The 12,905-nt window shown below is 51.4% G+C and overlaps 1 protein-coding gene across 1 annotated transcript in view; it reads right to left on the bottom strand.

Annotated features, from left to right (window-relative positions):
- Positions 1-12,905, bottom strand: part of LOC139235683 (FH1/FH2 domain-containing protein 3) — a 194,817-nt gene that overhangs the window by 24,214 nt on the left and 157,698 nt on the right. The window contains exon 5 of the mRNA XM_070866723.1: positions 3,310-3,471. Coding sequence (XP_070722824.1) covers positions 3,310-3,471 — 162 coding nt within the window. The remainder of the gene's footprint in view (positions 1-3,309; positions 3,472-12,905) is intronic.

The following is a 12,905-nucleotide window of genomic DNA, read 5'->3' as shown; positions in this document are numbered from 1 at the left end:
CTCATTCTTCTGAACTCAGTGAGTAGAGGCCCAACCTACTCAACCTTTCCTCATAAGTCAACCCCCTCATCTCCGGAATCAACCGAGTGAACCTTCTCTGAACAGCCTCCAATGCAAGTATATCCTTTCTTAAATACGGAGACAAAAACTGCACGCAGTACTCCAGGTGTGGTCTCACCAATCCCCTGTATAGTTGTAGCAGGACTTCTCTGCTTTTATACTCTATCTCCCTTTGCAATAAAGGCCAACATTCCATTGGCCTTCCTGATCACTTGCTGTACCTGCATACTAACCTTTTGTGTTTCATGTACAAGGTAACCCCAGGTCTCTCTGTACCTCAGCATTTTGTAATCGCTCCCCATTTAAATAATAATTGGCTTTTTAAATTTTTCCTACCAAAGTGGATAACCTCACATTTTCCCACATTATACTCCATCTGCCACATTGTTGCCCACTCACTGAGCCTGTCTACATCCCTTTTGGTGTCCTCACAACTTGCTTTCCCATCCATCTTTGTATCATCAGCAAACTTGGCTACATTACACTCGGTCCCATGATGTGACATGATGGGTAAAGGGTCGGAGAGAGTGAGGAGGCGAAGGTTATCTCCCGGGGGTCTCGCAGCATGTCACGTAATGTGATGTGACATGATTGCAATTGTATCGGGCCCTGGTGAGACCACACCTGGAGTATTGTGCACAGTTTGGGTCTCCTTACCTAAGGAAGGATACACTTGCCATAGAGGGAGTGCAGCGAAGGTTCACCAGACTGATTCCTGAGATGGGGGGATTGTCCTATGAGGAGAGATTGAGTAGACTAGGCCCATATTCTCTGGAGTTTAGAAGAATGAGACGTAATCTCATTGAAACATACAGAATACTCACAGGGTTTGACAGGGTAGATGCAGGGAGAGTGTTTCCCCCGGGCTGGGGAGTCTAGAACCAGGGGTCACAGTCTCAGGGTAAGGGCTCGCCCATTTAGGACTGAGATGAGGAGAAACTTCTTCACTCAGAGAGGGGTGAATCTTTGGAATTCTCTGCCCCAGAGGGCTGCGGAGGCTCAGTCTTTGAGTATATTCAAGGCCTAGATCGATAGATTTTTGGATATTGAGGGAATCGTGGCATATGGGGACAGTGCAGGAAAGTGGACCCGAGGTCGAAGGTCAGCCGTGATCTTATTGAATGGCGGAGCAGGCTCGAGGGGCCGAATGGCCAACTCCTGCTCCGAATTCTTATGTTCTTATCATGGGCAGAGGGTCAGGGAGGTCGGGGGGGGGGTCAAAGGTTAACCCTGGGGGTGTCACAGTGTGTCACGTGAGGTGATGGGTAGAGGGGGGGGGGGAGACAGAGAGAGAGGGGAATAGAGATGTCGGAGGCAGTGTCGCAAGGAGTTCAGGGGAGGATTACACAGGATACACGGCCCAGAAACAGGCCATTGGGCCCAACCAGTCCCTGCCGGCGTTTATGCTCCACTCAGCCTCCTCCCGTCTTTCCTCGTCTAAATCTATCGGCATAACCCTCTATTCCCTTCTCCCTCATACGCTGGTCCAGCCTCCCCTTAATGCATCGATACTATTCGCCTCAACCCCTCCCTGTGGCAGCGAGTTCCACATTCTCACCGCTCTCTGGGTAAAGAGGTTTCTCCTGAATTCCCCATTGGATTTCTGGGTGACTATCTTATATCGATGGCCTCCAGTTATAGTCTTCCCCACAAGTGGAAACACTCTCTCTGTATCCACTCTACCAAAACCTTTCATCATTTGAAAGTCCTCTGTTAGGTCACACCTCAGCCTTCTTTCAAACGAAAAGAGATCCAGCCTGTTCATCCTTTCCTGATATGTATCCCCTCGCATTTCTGGTATTATCCTTGTAAATCTTCTCTGCACCCTCTCCAGTGCCTCTATATCCTTTTTACAATATGGCGACCAGAACTGTACGCAGTGCTCCAAGTGTGGTCTAACCAAGGTTCGATACAGGTTTATCATAACTCCCCTACTTTTCAATTCTATACCTCTAGAAATAAACCCTACTTCCTGGTTTGCTTTTTTTTATGACGAAGGGTCATCGACCTGAAACGTTAACTCTGTTTCTCTCGCCACAGATGCTGCCTGACCCGCTGAGTGTTTGCAGCGTTTTCTGTTTTTATCTCAGATACTAACATCGGGCGTGTGGTTGATGATGAAGAAGAAAGCTGTGGACTGCAGGAAGATATCAATCGACTGGTCGGGTGGGCAGAGCAGTGGCAAATGGAGTTTAATCCGCAGAAGTGTGAGGTAATGCATTTGGGGAGGGGCTAACAAGGTAAGGGAATACACATTAAATGGTCGGATCTGGGAAGTGCAGAGGAACAGAGGGACCTTGGAGTGCAGGTCCACAGATCCCTGAGATAGAGGAAGAGAGAGAGAGAGAGAGAAAGGAGTGAGATAGAGAGATAAAGGAGGGAGAGAGAGAGAGATACAGGAGGGAGAGGGAGAGAGATACAGGAGGGAGCGGGAGAGAGATAACGGAGGGAGAGGGGGAGAGAGAGAGAGAGATGAAGGAGGGAGAGGGAGAGAGATAACGGAGGGAGAGGGGGAGAGAGAGAGAGAGAGAGAGATACAGGAGTGAGAGGTATAGAGAGAGAAAGGAGAGAGAGAGAGAGAGATAAAGGAGAGAGAGCGAGAGAGAGATGAAGGAGGGAGAGGGAGAGAGATAACGAAGGGAGAGGGGGAGAGAGAGAGAGAGAGAGAGAGATACAGGAATGAGAGGTAGAGAGAGAGAAAGGAGAGAGAGAGAGATAAAGGAAAGAGAGTGAGAGAGAGATGAAGGAGGGAGAGGGAGAGAGATAATGGAGGGGAAAGGGGGAGAGAGAGGGAGAGAGAGAGAGAGAGAGAGAGAGATACAGGAGTGAGAGGTAGAGAGAGAGAAAGGAGAGAGAGAGAGATATAAAGGAGAGAGAGAGAGATATAAAGGAGAGAGAGTTAGAGAGAGATGAAGGGGGCAGAGGGGGGGGGAGAGAGAGAGAGATACAGGAGTGAGAGGTAGAGAGAGAGAAAGGAGAGAGAGAGAGATATAAAGGAGAGAGAGAGAGATATAAAGGAGAGAGAGAGAGATATAAAGGAGAGAGAGAGAGATATAAAGGAGAGAGAGAGAGATATAAAGGAGAGAGAGTGAGAGAAAGATGAAGGGGGCAGAGGGGGGGGAGAGAGAGAGAGATACAGGAGTGAGAGGTAGAGAGAGAGAAAGGAGAGAGAGAGATAAAGGAGTGAGATTGAGAGAGAGATAAAGGATTGAGGTTGAGGGAGAGAGAGAGAGATACGCGGAGAGTTACCTTGGCCGATCGGGTGAGAGCTGTGATCTCGGAGTACAGGTCGGTGGTGTTGGGGAAGTTCTGGATAATGATGGAGCAGGCATGGTGGAGCAAAGGCTGCTTGTGGACCGTGTCCTTCACCCCCGGCACTCTCTCCAGGTAGCTCAGCTCAAAGCCCTTGGCCTGCAGAACGAGAAACAACAACGTTGGGCAAAGAGAACCCCTCCCCAGGCCGCTCAGCAGCCGACTGCCTTGGCTGGGTCAGTCTCCCCCTCCCCTCGGGGCTCAGCCCAAAAAACTAGGCCTGAGGTCCAGTTAGAGCCAATGTTCCTGATGTAGTAATCCGGGACCTGGCTATAATCCAGTGGCTTGGACTACTAATCTAGGGCCTGGCTATAATCCAGAGGCCTGGCTATAATCCAGTGGCTTGGACTACTAATCTAGGGCCTGGCTATAATCCAGGGGCCTGGCTATAATCCAGGGGCCTGGCTGTAATCCAGGGGCCTGGCTGTAATCCAGGAGCCTGGCTATAATCCAGAGGCGTCGACTACTAATCCAGGGGTCTGGCTATAATCCAGAGGCCTGGACTACTAATCCAGGGGTCTGGCTATAATCCAGTGACCAGGACTACTAATCCAGGGGCATGGCTGTAATCCAGAGGGCTGGACTACTAATCCAGGAGTCTGGCTATAATCCAGAGGCCTGGACTACTAATCCAGGGGTCTGGCTATAATCCAGAGACCTGGACTACTAATCCAGGGGTCTGGCTATAATCCAGTGACCGGGACTACTAATCCAGGGGCATGGCTGTAATCCAGAGGCCTGGACTACTAATCCAGGGGTCTGGCTATAATCCAGAGGCCTGGACTACTAATCCAGGGGTCTGGCTATAATCCAGGTGCCTGGACTACTAATCCAGGAGTCTGGCTATAATCCAGTGACCGGGACTACTAATCCAGGGATCTGGCTATAATCCAGAGGCCTGGACTACTAATCCAGGGGTCTGGCTATAATCCAGTGACCGGGACTACTAATCCAGGGGCATGGCTGTAATCCAGAGGCCTGGACTACTAATCCAGGGGTCTGGCTATAATCCAGAGGCCTGGACTACTAATCCAGGGGTCTGGCTATAATCCAGGTGCCTGGACTACTAATCCAGGAGTCTGGCTATAATCCAGTGACCGGGACTACTAATCCAGGGGTCTGGCTATAATCCAGTGACTGGGACTACTAATCCAGGGGCATGGCTGTAATCCAGAAGCCTGGACTACTAATCCAGGGGTCTAGCTATAATCCAGGTGCCTGGATTACTAATCTAGGGGTCTGGCTATAATCCAGTGGCCTGGCTACTAATCCAGGAGTCTGGCTATAATCTAGTGGCCTGGACTACTAATCCAGGGGTCTGGCTATAATCCAGTGGCCTGGACTACTAATCCAGGAGTCTGGCTATAATCCAGGGGCCTGGCTATAATCCAGTGGACTGGTTATAATCCAGATACATGGCTGTATTCCAGGGGCCTGGCTGCAATCCAGGGGTCTGGCTATAATCCAGGGGCCTGGCTATAATCCAGGGGTCAGGCTATAATCCAGGTGTCTGGCTAAAATCCAGAGGCCTGACTATAATCCAGGGCTCAGGTTATAATGCAGGGGTCTGGCTATAATCCAGAGGCCCGGCTATAATCCAGGGGTCAGGCTGTAATCCAGGGGTCTGGCTATAATCCAGGGGTCAGACTATAACCCAGGGGCCTGGCTATAATCCAGGGGCCTGGCTATAATCCAGGTGTCTGGCTATAATCCAGAGGCCTGGCTATAATCCAGTGGCATGGCTATAATTCAGTGACCTGGCTATAATCCGGGGGCCTGGCTATAATCTAATGGCGTGGACTACAAATCCAGGGGTCTGGCTATAATCCAGCGTCCTGGACTACTAATCTAGAGACATGGCTATAATTCAGTGACCTGGCTAAAATCCAGGGGCCTGGCTATAATCCAGTAGCCTGGACTACTAATCCAGGGGCCTAGCTATATCCAGGGGCCTGGACTATGAATTCAGGGGCCTGGCTATAATCCAGGGGCCTGGCTATAATCCAGTGGCCTGGATATAATCCAGTGGCCTTGACTACTAATCCAGGGGCCTGGCTATAATTCAGCGGTCTGGCTATAATCCAGTGGCCTGGACTACTAATCCGGGGGCCTAGCTATAATCCAGTAGCCTGGACTACTAATCCAGACGTCTGGCTATAATTCAGTGACTGGTCTACTAATCCAGGGACCTGGTTATAATCCAGTGACTGGACTACTAATCCAGAAGCCTGGCTATAATCCAGGGGCCTGGCCATAATCCAGAGGCCTGCCTATAATCCAGAGGCTAGGAGTACGAATCCAGAGGCCTGCCTATAATCCAGAGGCCTGGACTACGAATCCAGAGGGCTAGCTATATCCAGGGGCCTGGCAGTAATCCAGAGGCCTGGCTATAATACAGAGGCCTGGCAATAATACAGGGGCCTGGCTATAAGCCAGGGGTCTGGCTACAATCCAGGGGACTGGCTATAATCCAGATGCCTGGTTATAATCCAGAGGTCTGGCTATAATCCAGAGGACTGGCTATAATCCAGGGGTCTGGCTATAATCCAGAGGCCTGGCTATAATCCAGAGGCCTAGCTATAATCCAAGTGTCTGGCTATAATCCAGGTGCCTGGCTATAATCCAGAGGACTGGCTATAATCCAGGGGTCTGGCTATAATCCAGAGGCCTTTCTATAATCCAGGGGCCTGGCTATAATCCAGAGGCTGAGCTATAATCCAGGGGTCTGGCTATAATCCAGGGTCTTGGCTATAATCCAGGGGCCTGGACATAATTCAGAGGCCTGGCTATAATCCAGAGGACTGGCTATAATCCAGGGGTCAGGCTGCAATCCAGGGAACTGGCTATAATCCAGAGAACTGGCTATAATCCAGAGGCCTGGCTATAATCTAGAGGCCTGGCTATAATCCAGAGGCCTAGTTATAATCCAGAGGCCTGGCTATAATCCAGAGGCCTGGTTATAATCCAGAGGCCTGGCTATAACCCAGGGGACTGGCTATAATCCAGGGGACTGGCTATAATCCAGATGCCTGGTTATAATCCAGAGGCCTGGCTATAATCCAGGGGACTGGCTATAATCCAGGGGACTGGCTATAATCCAGAGGCTTGTCTATAATCCAGATGCCTGGTTATAATCCAGAGGCCTGGCTATAATCCAGGGGCCTGGCTATAATCCAGAGGTCTGGCTATAATCCAGAGGCCTGGCTATAACCCAGGGGACTGGCTATAATCCAGGGGACTGGCTATAATCCAGATGCCTGGTTATAATCCAGAGGCCTGGCTATAATCCAGGGAACTGGCTATAATCAAGGGGCCTGGCTATAATCCAGGGGCCCAGCTATAATCCAGAGGCCTGGTTATAATCCAGAGGCCTGGCTATAATCCAGGGGCCTGGCTATAATCCAGAGGCCTGTCTATAATCCAGATGCCTGGTTATAATCCAGAGGCCTGGCTATAATCCAGGGGCCTGGCTATAATCCAGAGGTCTGGCTATAATCCAGAGGCCTGGCTATAATCCAGAGGCCTGGCTATAATCAAGGGGCCTGGCTATAATCCAGGGGCCCAGCTATAATCCAGAGGCCTGGCTATAATCCAGCGGTCTGGCTATAATCCAATTGCCTGGACTATGAATACAGAGGCCTGGCTTTAATCCAGTGGCCTGGACTACTAATTCAGGGGCCTAGCTATAATCCAAGGGGCTGGACTACTAATCCAGGGGCCTAGCTTTAATCCAGTGGCCTGGACTACTAATCCAGGGGCCTGGCTATAATCCAGAGGCCTGGCTATAATACAGAGGCCTGGCTATAATCCAGGTGTCTGGCTATAATCCAGGGGCCTGGTTATAATCCCGAGGCCTGGCTATAATCCAGGGGTCTGGCTATAATCCAGAGGCTGAGCTATAATCCAGGGGCCTGGCTATAATCCAGGGGCCTGGCTATAATCCAGATGCCTGGTTATAATCCAGAGGCCTGGCTATAATCCAGGGGACTGGCTATAATCCAGGGGACTGGCTATAATCCAGAGGCCTGTCTATAATCCAGATGCCTGGTTATAATCCAGAGGCCTGGCTATAATCCAGGGGCCTGGCTATAATCCAGAGGCCTGGCTATAATCCAGAGGCCTGGCTATAATCAAGGGGCCTGGCTATAATCCAGGGGCCCAGCTATAATCCAGAGGCCTGGCTATAATCCAGCGGTCTGGCTATAATCCAATTGCCTGGACTATGAATACAGAGGCCTGGCTATAATCCAGGGGCCTGGCTATAATCCAGAGGTCTGGCTATAATCCAGAGGCCTGGCTATAACCCAGGGGACTGGCTATAATCCAGGGGACTGGCTATAATCCAGATGCCTGGTTATAATCCAGAGGCCTGGCTATAATCCAGGGAACTGGCTATAATCAAGGGGCCTGGCTATAATCCAGGGGCCCAGCTATAATCCAGAGGCCTGGTTATAATCCAGAGGCCTGGCTATAATCCAGGGGCCTGGCTATAATCCAGAGGCCTGTCTATAATCCAGATGCCTGGTTATAATCCAGAGGCCTGGCTATAATCCAGGGGCCTGGCTATAATCCAGAGGTCTGGCTATAATCCAGAGGCCTGGCTATAATCCAGAGGCCTGGCTATAATCAAGGGGCCTGGCTATAATCCAGGGGCCCAGCTATAATCCAGAGGCCTGGCTATAATCCAGCGGTCTGGCTATAATCCAATTGCCTGGACTATGAATACAGAGGCCTGGCTTTAATCCAGTGGCCTGGACTACTAATTCAGGGGCCTAGCTATAATCCAAGGGGCTGGACTACTAATCCAGGGGCCTAGCTTTAATCCAGTGGCCTGGACTACTAATCCAGGGGCCTGGCTATAATCCAGAGGCCTGGCTATAATACAGAGGCCTGGCTATAATCCAGGTGTCTGGCTATAATCCAGGGGCCTGGTTATAATCCCGAGGCCTGGCTATAATCCAGGGGTCTGGCTATAATCCAGAGGCTGAGCTATAATCCAGGGGCCTGGCTATAATCCAGGGGCCTGGCTATAATCCAGATGCCTGGTTATAATCCAGAGGCCTGGCTATAATCCAGGGGACTGGCTATAATCCAGGGGACTGGCTATAATCCAGAGGCCTGTCTATAATCCAGATGCCTGGTTATAATCCAGAGGCCTGGCTATAATCCAGGGGCCTGGCTATAATCCAGAGGCCTGGCTATAATCCAGAGGCCTGGCTATAATCAAGGGGCCTGGCTATAATCCAGGGGCCCAGCTATAATCCAGAGGCCTGGCTATAATCCAGCGGTCTGGCTATAATCCAATTGCCTGGACTATGAATACAGAGGCCTGGCTTTAATCCAGTGGCCTGGGCTACTAATTCAGGGGCCTGGCTATAATCCAGGGGGCTGGACTACTAATCCAGGGGCCTAGCTTTAATCCAGTGGCCTGGACTACTAATCCAGGGGCCTGGCTATAATCCAGAGGCCTGGCTATAATACAGAGGCCTGGCTATAATCCAGGTGTCTGGCTATAATCCAGTGGCCTGGTTATAATCCCGAGGCCTGGTTATAATCCAGAGGCTGAGCTATAATCCAGGGGCCTGGCTATAATCCAGGGGCCTGCTATAATCCAGGGGCCTGGCTATAATCCAGGGGCCTGGCTATAATCCATAGATCTGGCTACAATCCAGGGGCCAGGCTATAACCCAGGGGTCTGGCTATTATCCAGAGGCCTGGTTATAATCCAGGGGCCTGGCTATAATCCAGAGGCCTGGCTATAATCCATAGATCTGGCTTTAATCCAGTGGCCTGGCCATAATCCAGAGGCCTGGCTATAATCTAGAGTGCTGGCTATAATCCAGGGGTTTCGCTATAATCCAGGGGTCTGGCTATAATCCAGGGGTCTGGCAATAACCCTGGGGCCAGGCTATAATCCAGAGGCCTGGCTGTAATCCAGGGGCCTGGTTATAATCCAGAGGCCTGGTTGTAATCCAGATGCCTGGCTACAATCCAGCGGCCTGGCTATAATCCAGGGATCTGGCTATAACCCAAGGGCTAGGTTATAACCCAGGGGTCTGGCTATTATCCAGAGGCCTGGTTATAATCCAGAGGCCTGGCTATAATCCAGGGGCCTGGTTATAATCCAGGGGCCTGGCTATAATCCAGAGGCCTGGTTATAATCCAGAGGCCTGGCTATAATCCAGAGGCCTGGCTACAATCCAGGGGCCTGGTATAATCCAGGGGCCTGGCTATAATCCAGGGGCCTGGCTATAATCCATAGATCTGGTTTTAATCCAGTGGCCTGGCCATAATCCAGAGGCCTGTCTATAAACCAGAGGCCAGGACTACAAATCCAGAGGCCTGCCTATAATCCAGAGGCCTGGACTACGAGTCCAGAGATCTGGCTATAATCCAGGGGCCTGGCAGTAATCCAGGGACCTGGCTATAATCCAGAGGCCTGGCTACAATCCAGGGGCCTGGCTATAACCAAGGGTCTGGCTATAACCCAGGGGCCAGGCTATAACCCAGGGGCCTGGCTATTATCCAGAGGCCTGGTTATAATACAGAGGGCTGGCTATATACCAGAGGCCTGGCTACAATCCAGGGGCCTGGTATAATCCAGGGGCCTGGCTATAATCCAGGGGCCTGGCTATAATCCAGAGGTCTGGCTATAATCCATAGATCTGACTTTAATCCAGTGGCCTGGCCATAATCCAGATGCCTGTCTATAATCCAGAGGCCAGGGCTACGAATCCAGAGGCCTGTCTATAATACAGAGGCCTGGACTACGAGTCCAGAGGTCTGGCTATAATCCAGTGGCCTGGCTATAATCCAGGGATCTGGCTATAACCCAAGGGCCAGGCTATAACCCAGGGGTCTGGCTATTATCCAGAGGCCTGGTTATAATCCAGAGGCCTGGCTGTAATCCAGTGGCCTGGCTACAATCCAGGGGCCTGGTATAATCCAGGGGCCTGGTTATAATCCAGGGGCCTGGCTATAATCCAGGGGCCTGGCTATAATCCAGAGGCCTGGTTATAATCCAGGGGCCTGGCTATAATCCAGAGGTCTGGCTATAATCGAGGTGCCTGGCTATAATCCAGAGGTCTGACTATAATCCAGAGGCCTGGCTATAATCCAGGGGCCTGGTTATAATCCAGAGGCCTGGCTGTAATCCAGTGGCCTGGCTACAATCCAGGGGCCTGGTATAATCCAGGGGCCTGGTTATAATCCAGGGGCCTGGCTATAATCCAGGGGCCTGGCTATAATCCAGAGGCCTGGTTATAATCCAGGGGCCTGGCTATAATCCAGAGGTCTGGCTATAATCGAGGTGCCTGGCTATAATCCAGAGGTCTGACTATAATCCAGAGGCCTGGCTATAATCCAGGGGCCTGGCTATAATCAAGAGGCCTGGCTATAATCCAGAGGCCTGGCTATAATCCAGGTATCTGGCTATAATCCAGAGGCCTGGCTATAATCCAGAGGCCTGGTTATAATCCAGAGGCCTGGCTATAATCCAGGGGCCTGGCTATAATCCAGGGGCTTGGCCATAATCCAGAGGCCTGGCTATATTCCAGAGGCATGCTTATAATCCAACGGCCTGGCTATAATCCAGAGGCCTGGCTATAATCCAGAGGCCTGACTATAATCCAGGGGCCTGGCTATAATGCAGCGGCCTGGCTATAATCCAGGGGCCTGGCTATAATTCAGGGGTCTGGCTATAATCCAGGGGTATGGCTATAATCCAGAGTCCTGGTTATAATCCAGAGGCCTGGCCAAACTCCAGGGGACTGTCTATAATCCAGAGGCCTGGCTGTAATCCAGAGGTCTGTCTATAATCCAGAGGCCTGGTTATAATCCAGAGGCCTGGCTATAATCCAGGGGCCTGGCTATAATCCAGAGGTCTGGCTATAATCCAGAGGCCTGGCTATAATCCAGGGGCCCGGCTATAATCCAGAGGCCTGGCTATAATCTAGGGGTCTGGTTATAATCCAATGGCCTGGACTATGAATCCAGGGGCCTGGCTTTAATCCAGGGGCCTGGACTACGAATCCAGGAGCCTGACTTTAATCCAGTGGCCTGGACTACGAATCCAGGAGCCTAGCTTTAGTCCACTGGCCCTGACTACTAATCCAGGGGTCTGGCTATAATCCAGGGGCCTGGCTATCACGCAGGGGCCTGGCTATAATCCCGTGGCCTGGATATAATCCAGTGGCCTGGACTACTAATCCAGGGGCCTGGCTATAATTCAGCGGCCTGGCTATAATCCAGAGGCCTGGCTATAATCCAGTAGCCTGGACTACTAGTCCAGGGGCCTGGCTATAATCCAATGGCCTCGACTACTAATCCAGGGCCCGGGCTATAATCCAGTGGCTGGTCTACTAATCCAGGGGCCCGGCTGTAATCCTGAGGCCTGGCTATAATTCAGGGGGCTGGCTATAATCCAGAGGCCTGGCTATAATCCAGAGGCCTGGCCATAATCTAGAGGTCTGGCTATAATAAAGGGACCTGGCTATAATCCAGAGGCCTGGCTGTAATCCAGACACCTGGCTATAATCCAGAGGCCTGGCTATAATCTAGAGGGCTGGCTATAATCCAGGGACCTGGCTATAATCGAGGGGCCTGGCTATAATCCAGAGGCCTGGCTATAATCCATGGACCTGGCTATACTCCAGAGACCTGGTTATAATCCAGGGGCCTGGCTAAAATCCAGGAGCCTGGCTATAATCCAGGGATCTGGCTATAACCCAAGGGCCAGGCTATAACCCAGGGGTCTGGCTATTATCCAGAGGCCTGGTTATAATCCAGAGGCCTGGCTGTAATCCAGTGGCCTGGCTACAATCCAGGGGCCTGGTATAATCCAGGGGCCTGGTTATAATCCAGGGGCCTGGCTATAATCCAGGGGCCTGGCTATAATCCAGAGGCCTGGTTATAATCCAGGGGCCTGGCTATAATCCAGAGGTCTGGCTATAATCGAGGTGCCTGGCTATAATCCAGAGGTCTGACTATAATCCAGAGGCCTGGCTATAATCCAGGGGCCTGGTTATAATCCAGAGGCCTGGCTGTAATCCAGTGGCCTGGCTACAATCCAGGGGCCTGGTATAATCCAGGGGCCTGGTTATAATCCAGGGGCCTGGCTATAATCCAGGGGCCTGGCTATAATCCAGAGGCCTGGTTATAATCCAGGGGCCTGGCTATAATCCAGAGGTCTGGCTATAATCGAGGTGCCTGGCTATAATCCAGAGGTCTGACTATAATCCAGAGGCCTGGCTATAATCCAGGGGCCTGGCTATAATCAAGAGGCCTGGCTATAATCCAGAGGCCTGGCTATAATCCAGGTATCTGGCTATAATCCAGAGGCCTGGCTATAATCCAGAGGCCTGGTTATAATCCAGAGGCCTGGCTATAATCCAGGGGCCTGGCTATAATCCAGGGGCTTGGCCATAATCCAGAGGCCTGGCTATATTCCAGAGGCATGCTTATAATCCAACGGCCTGGCTATAATCCAGAGGCCTGGCTATAATCCAGAGGCCTGACTATAATCCAGGGGCCTG

This window comes from Pristiophorus japonicus, chromosome 23, assembly GCF_044704955.1.
Source record: "Pristiophorus japonicus isolate sPriJap1 chromosome 23, sPriJap1.hap1, whole genome shotgun sequence".
NCBI lineage: Eukaryota > Metazoa > Chordata > Chondrichthyes > Pristiophoridae > Pristiophorus > Pristiophorus japonicus.
This window is presented reverse-complemented; position numbering and strand designations above follow the sequence as displayed.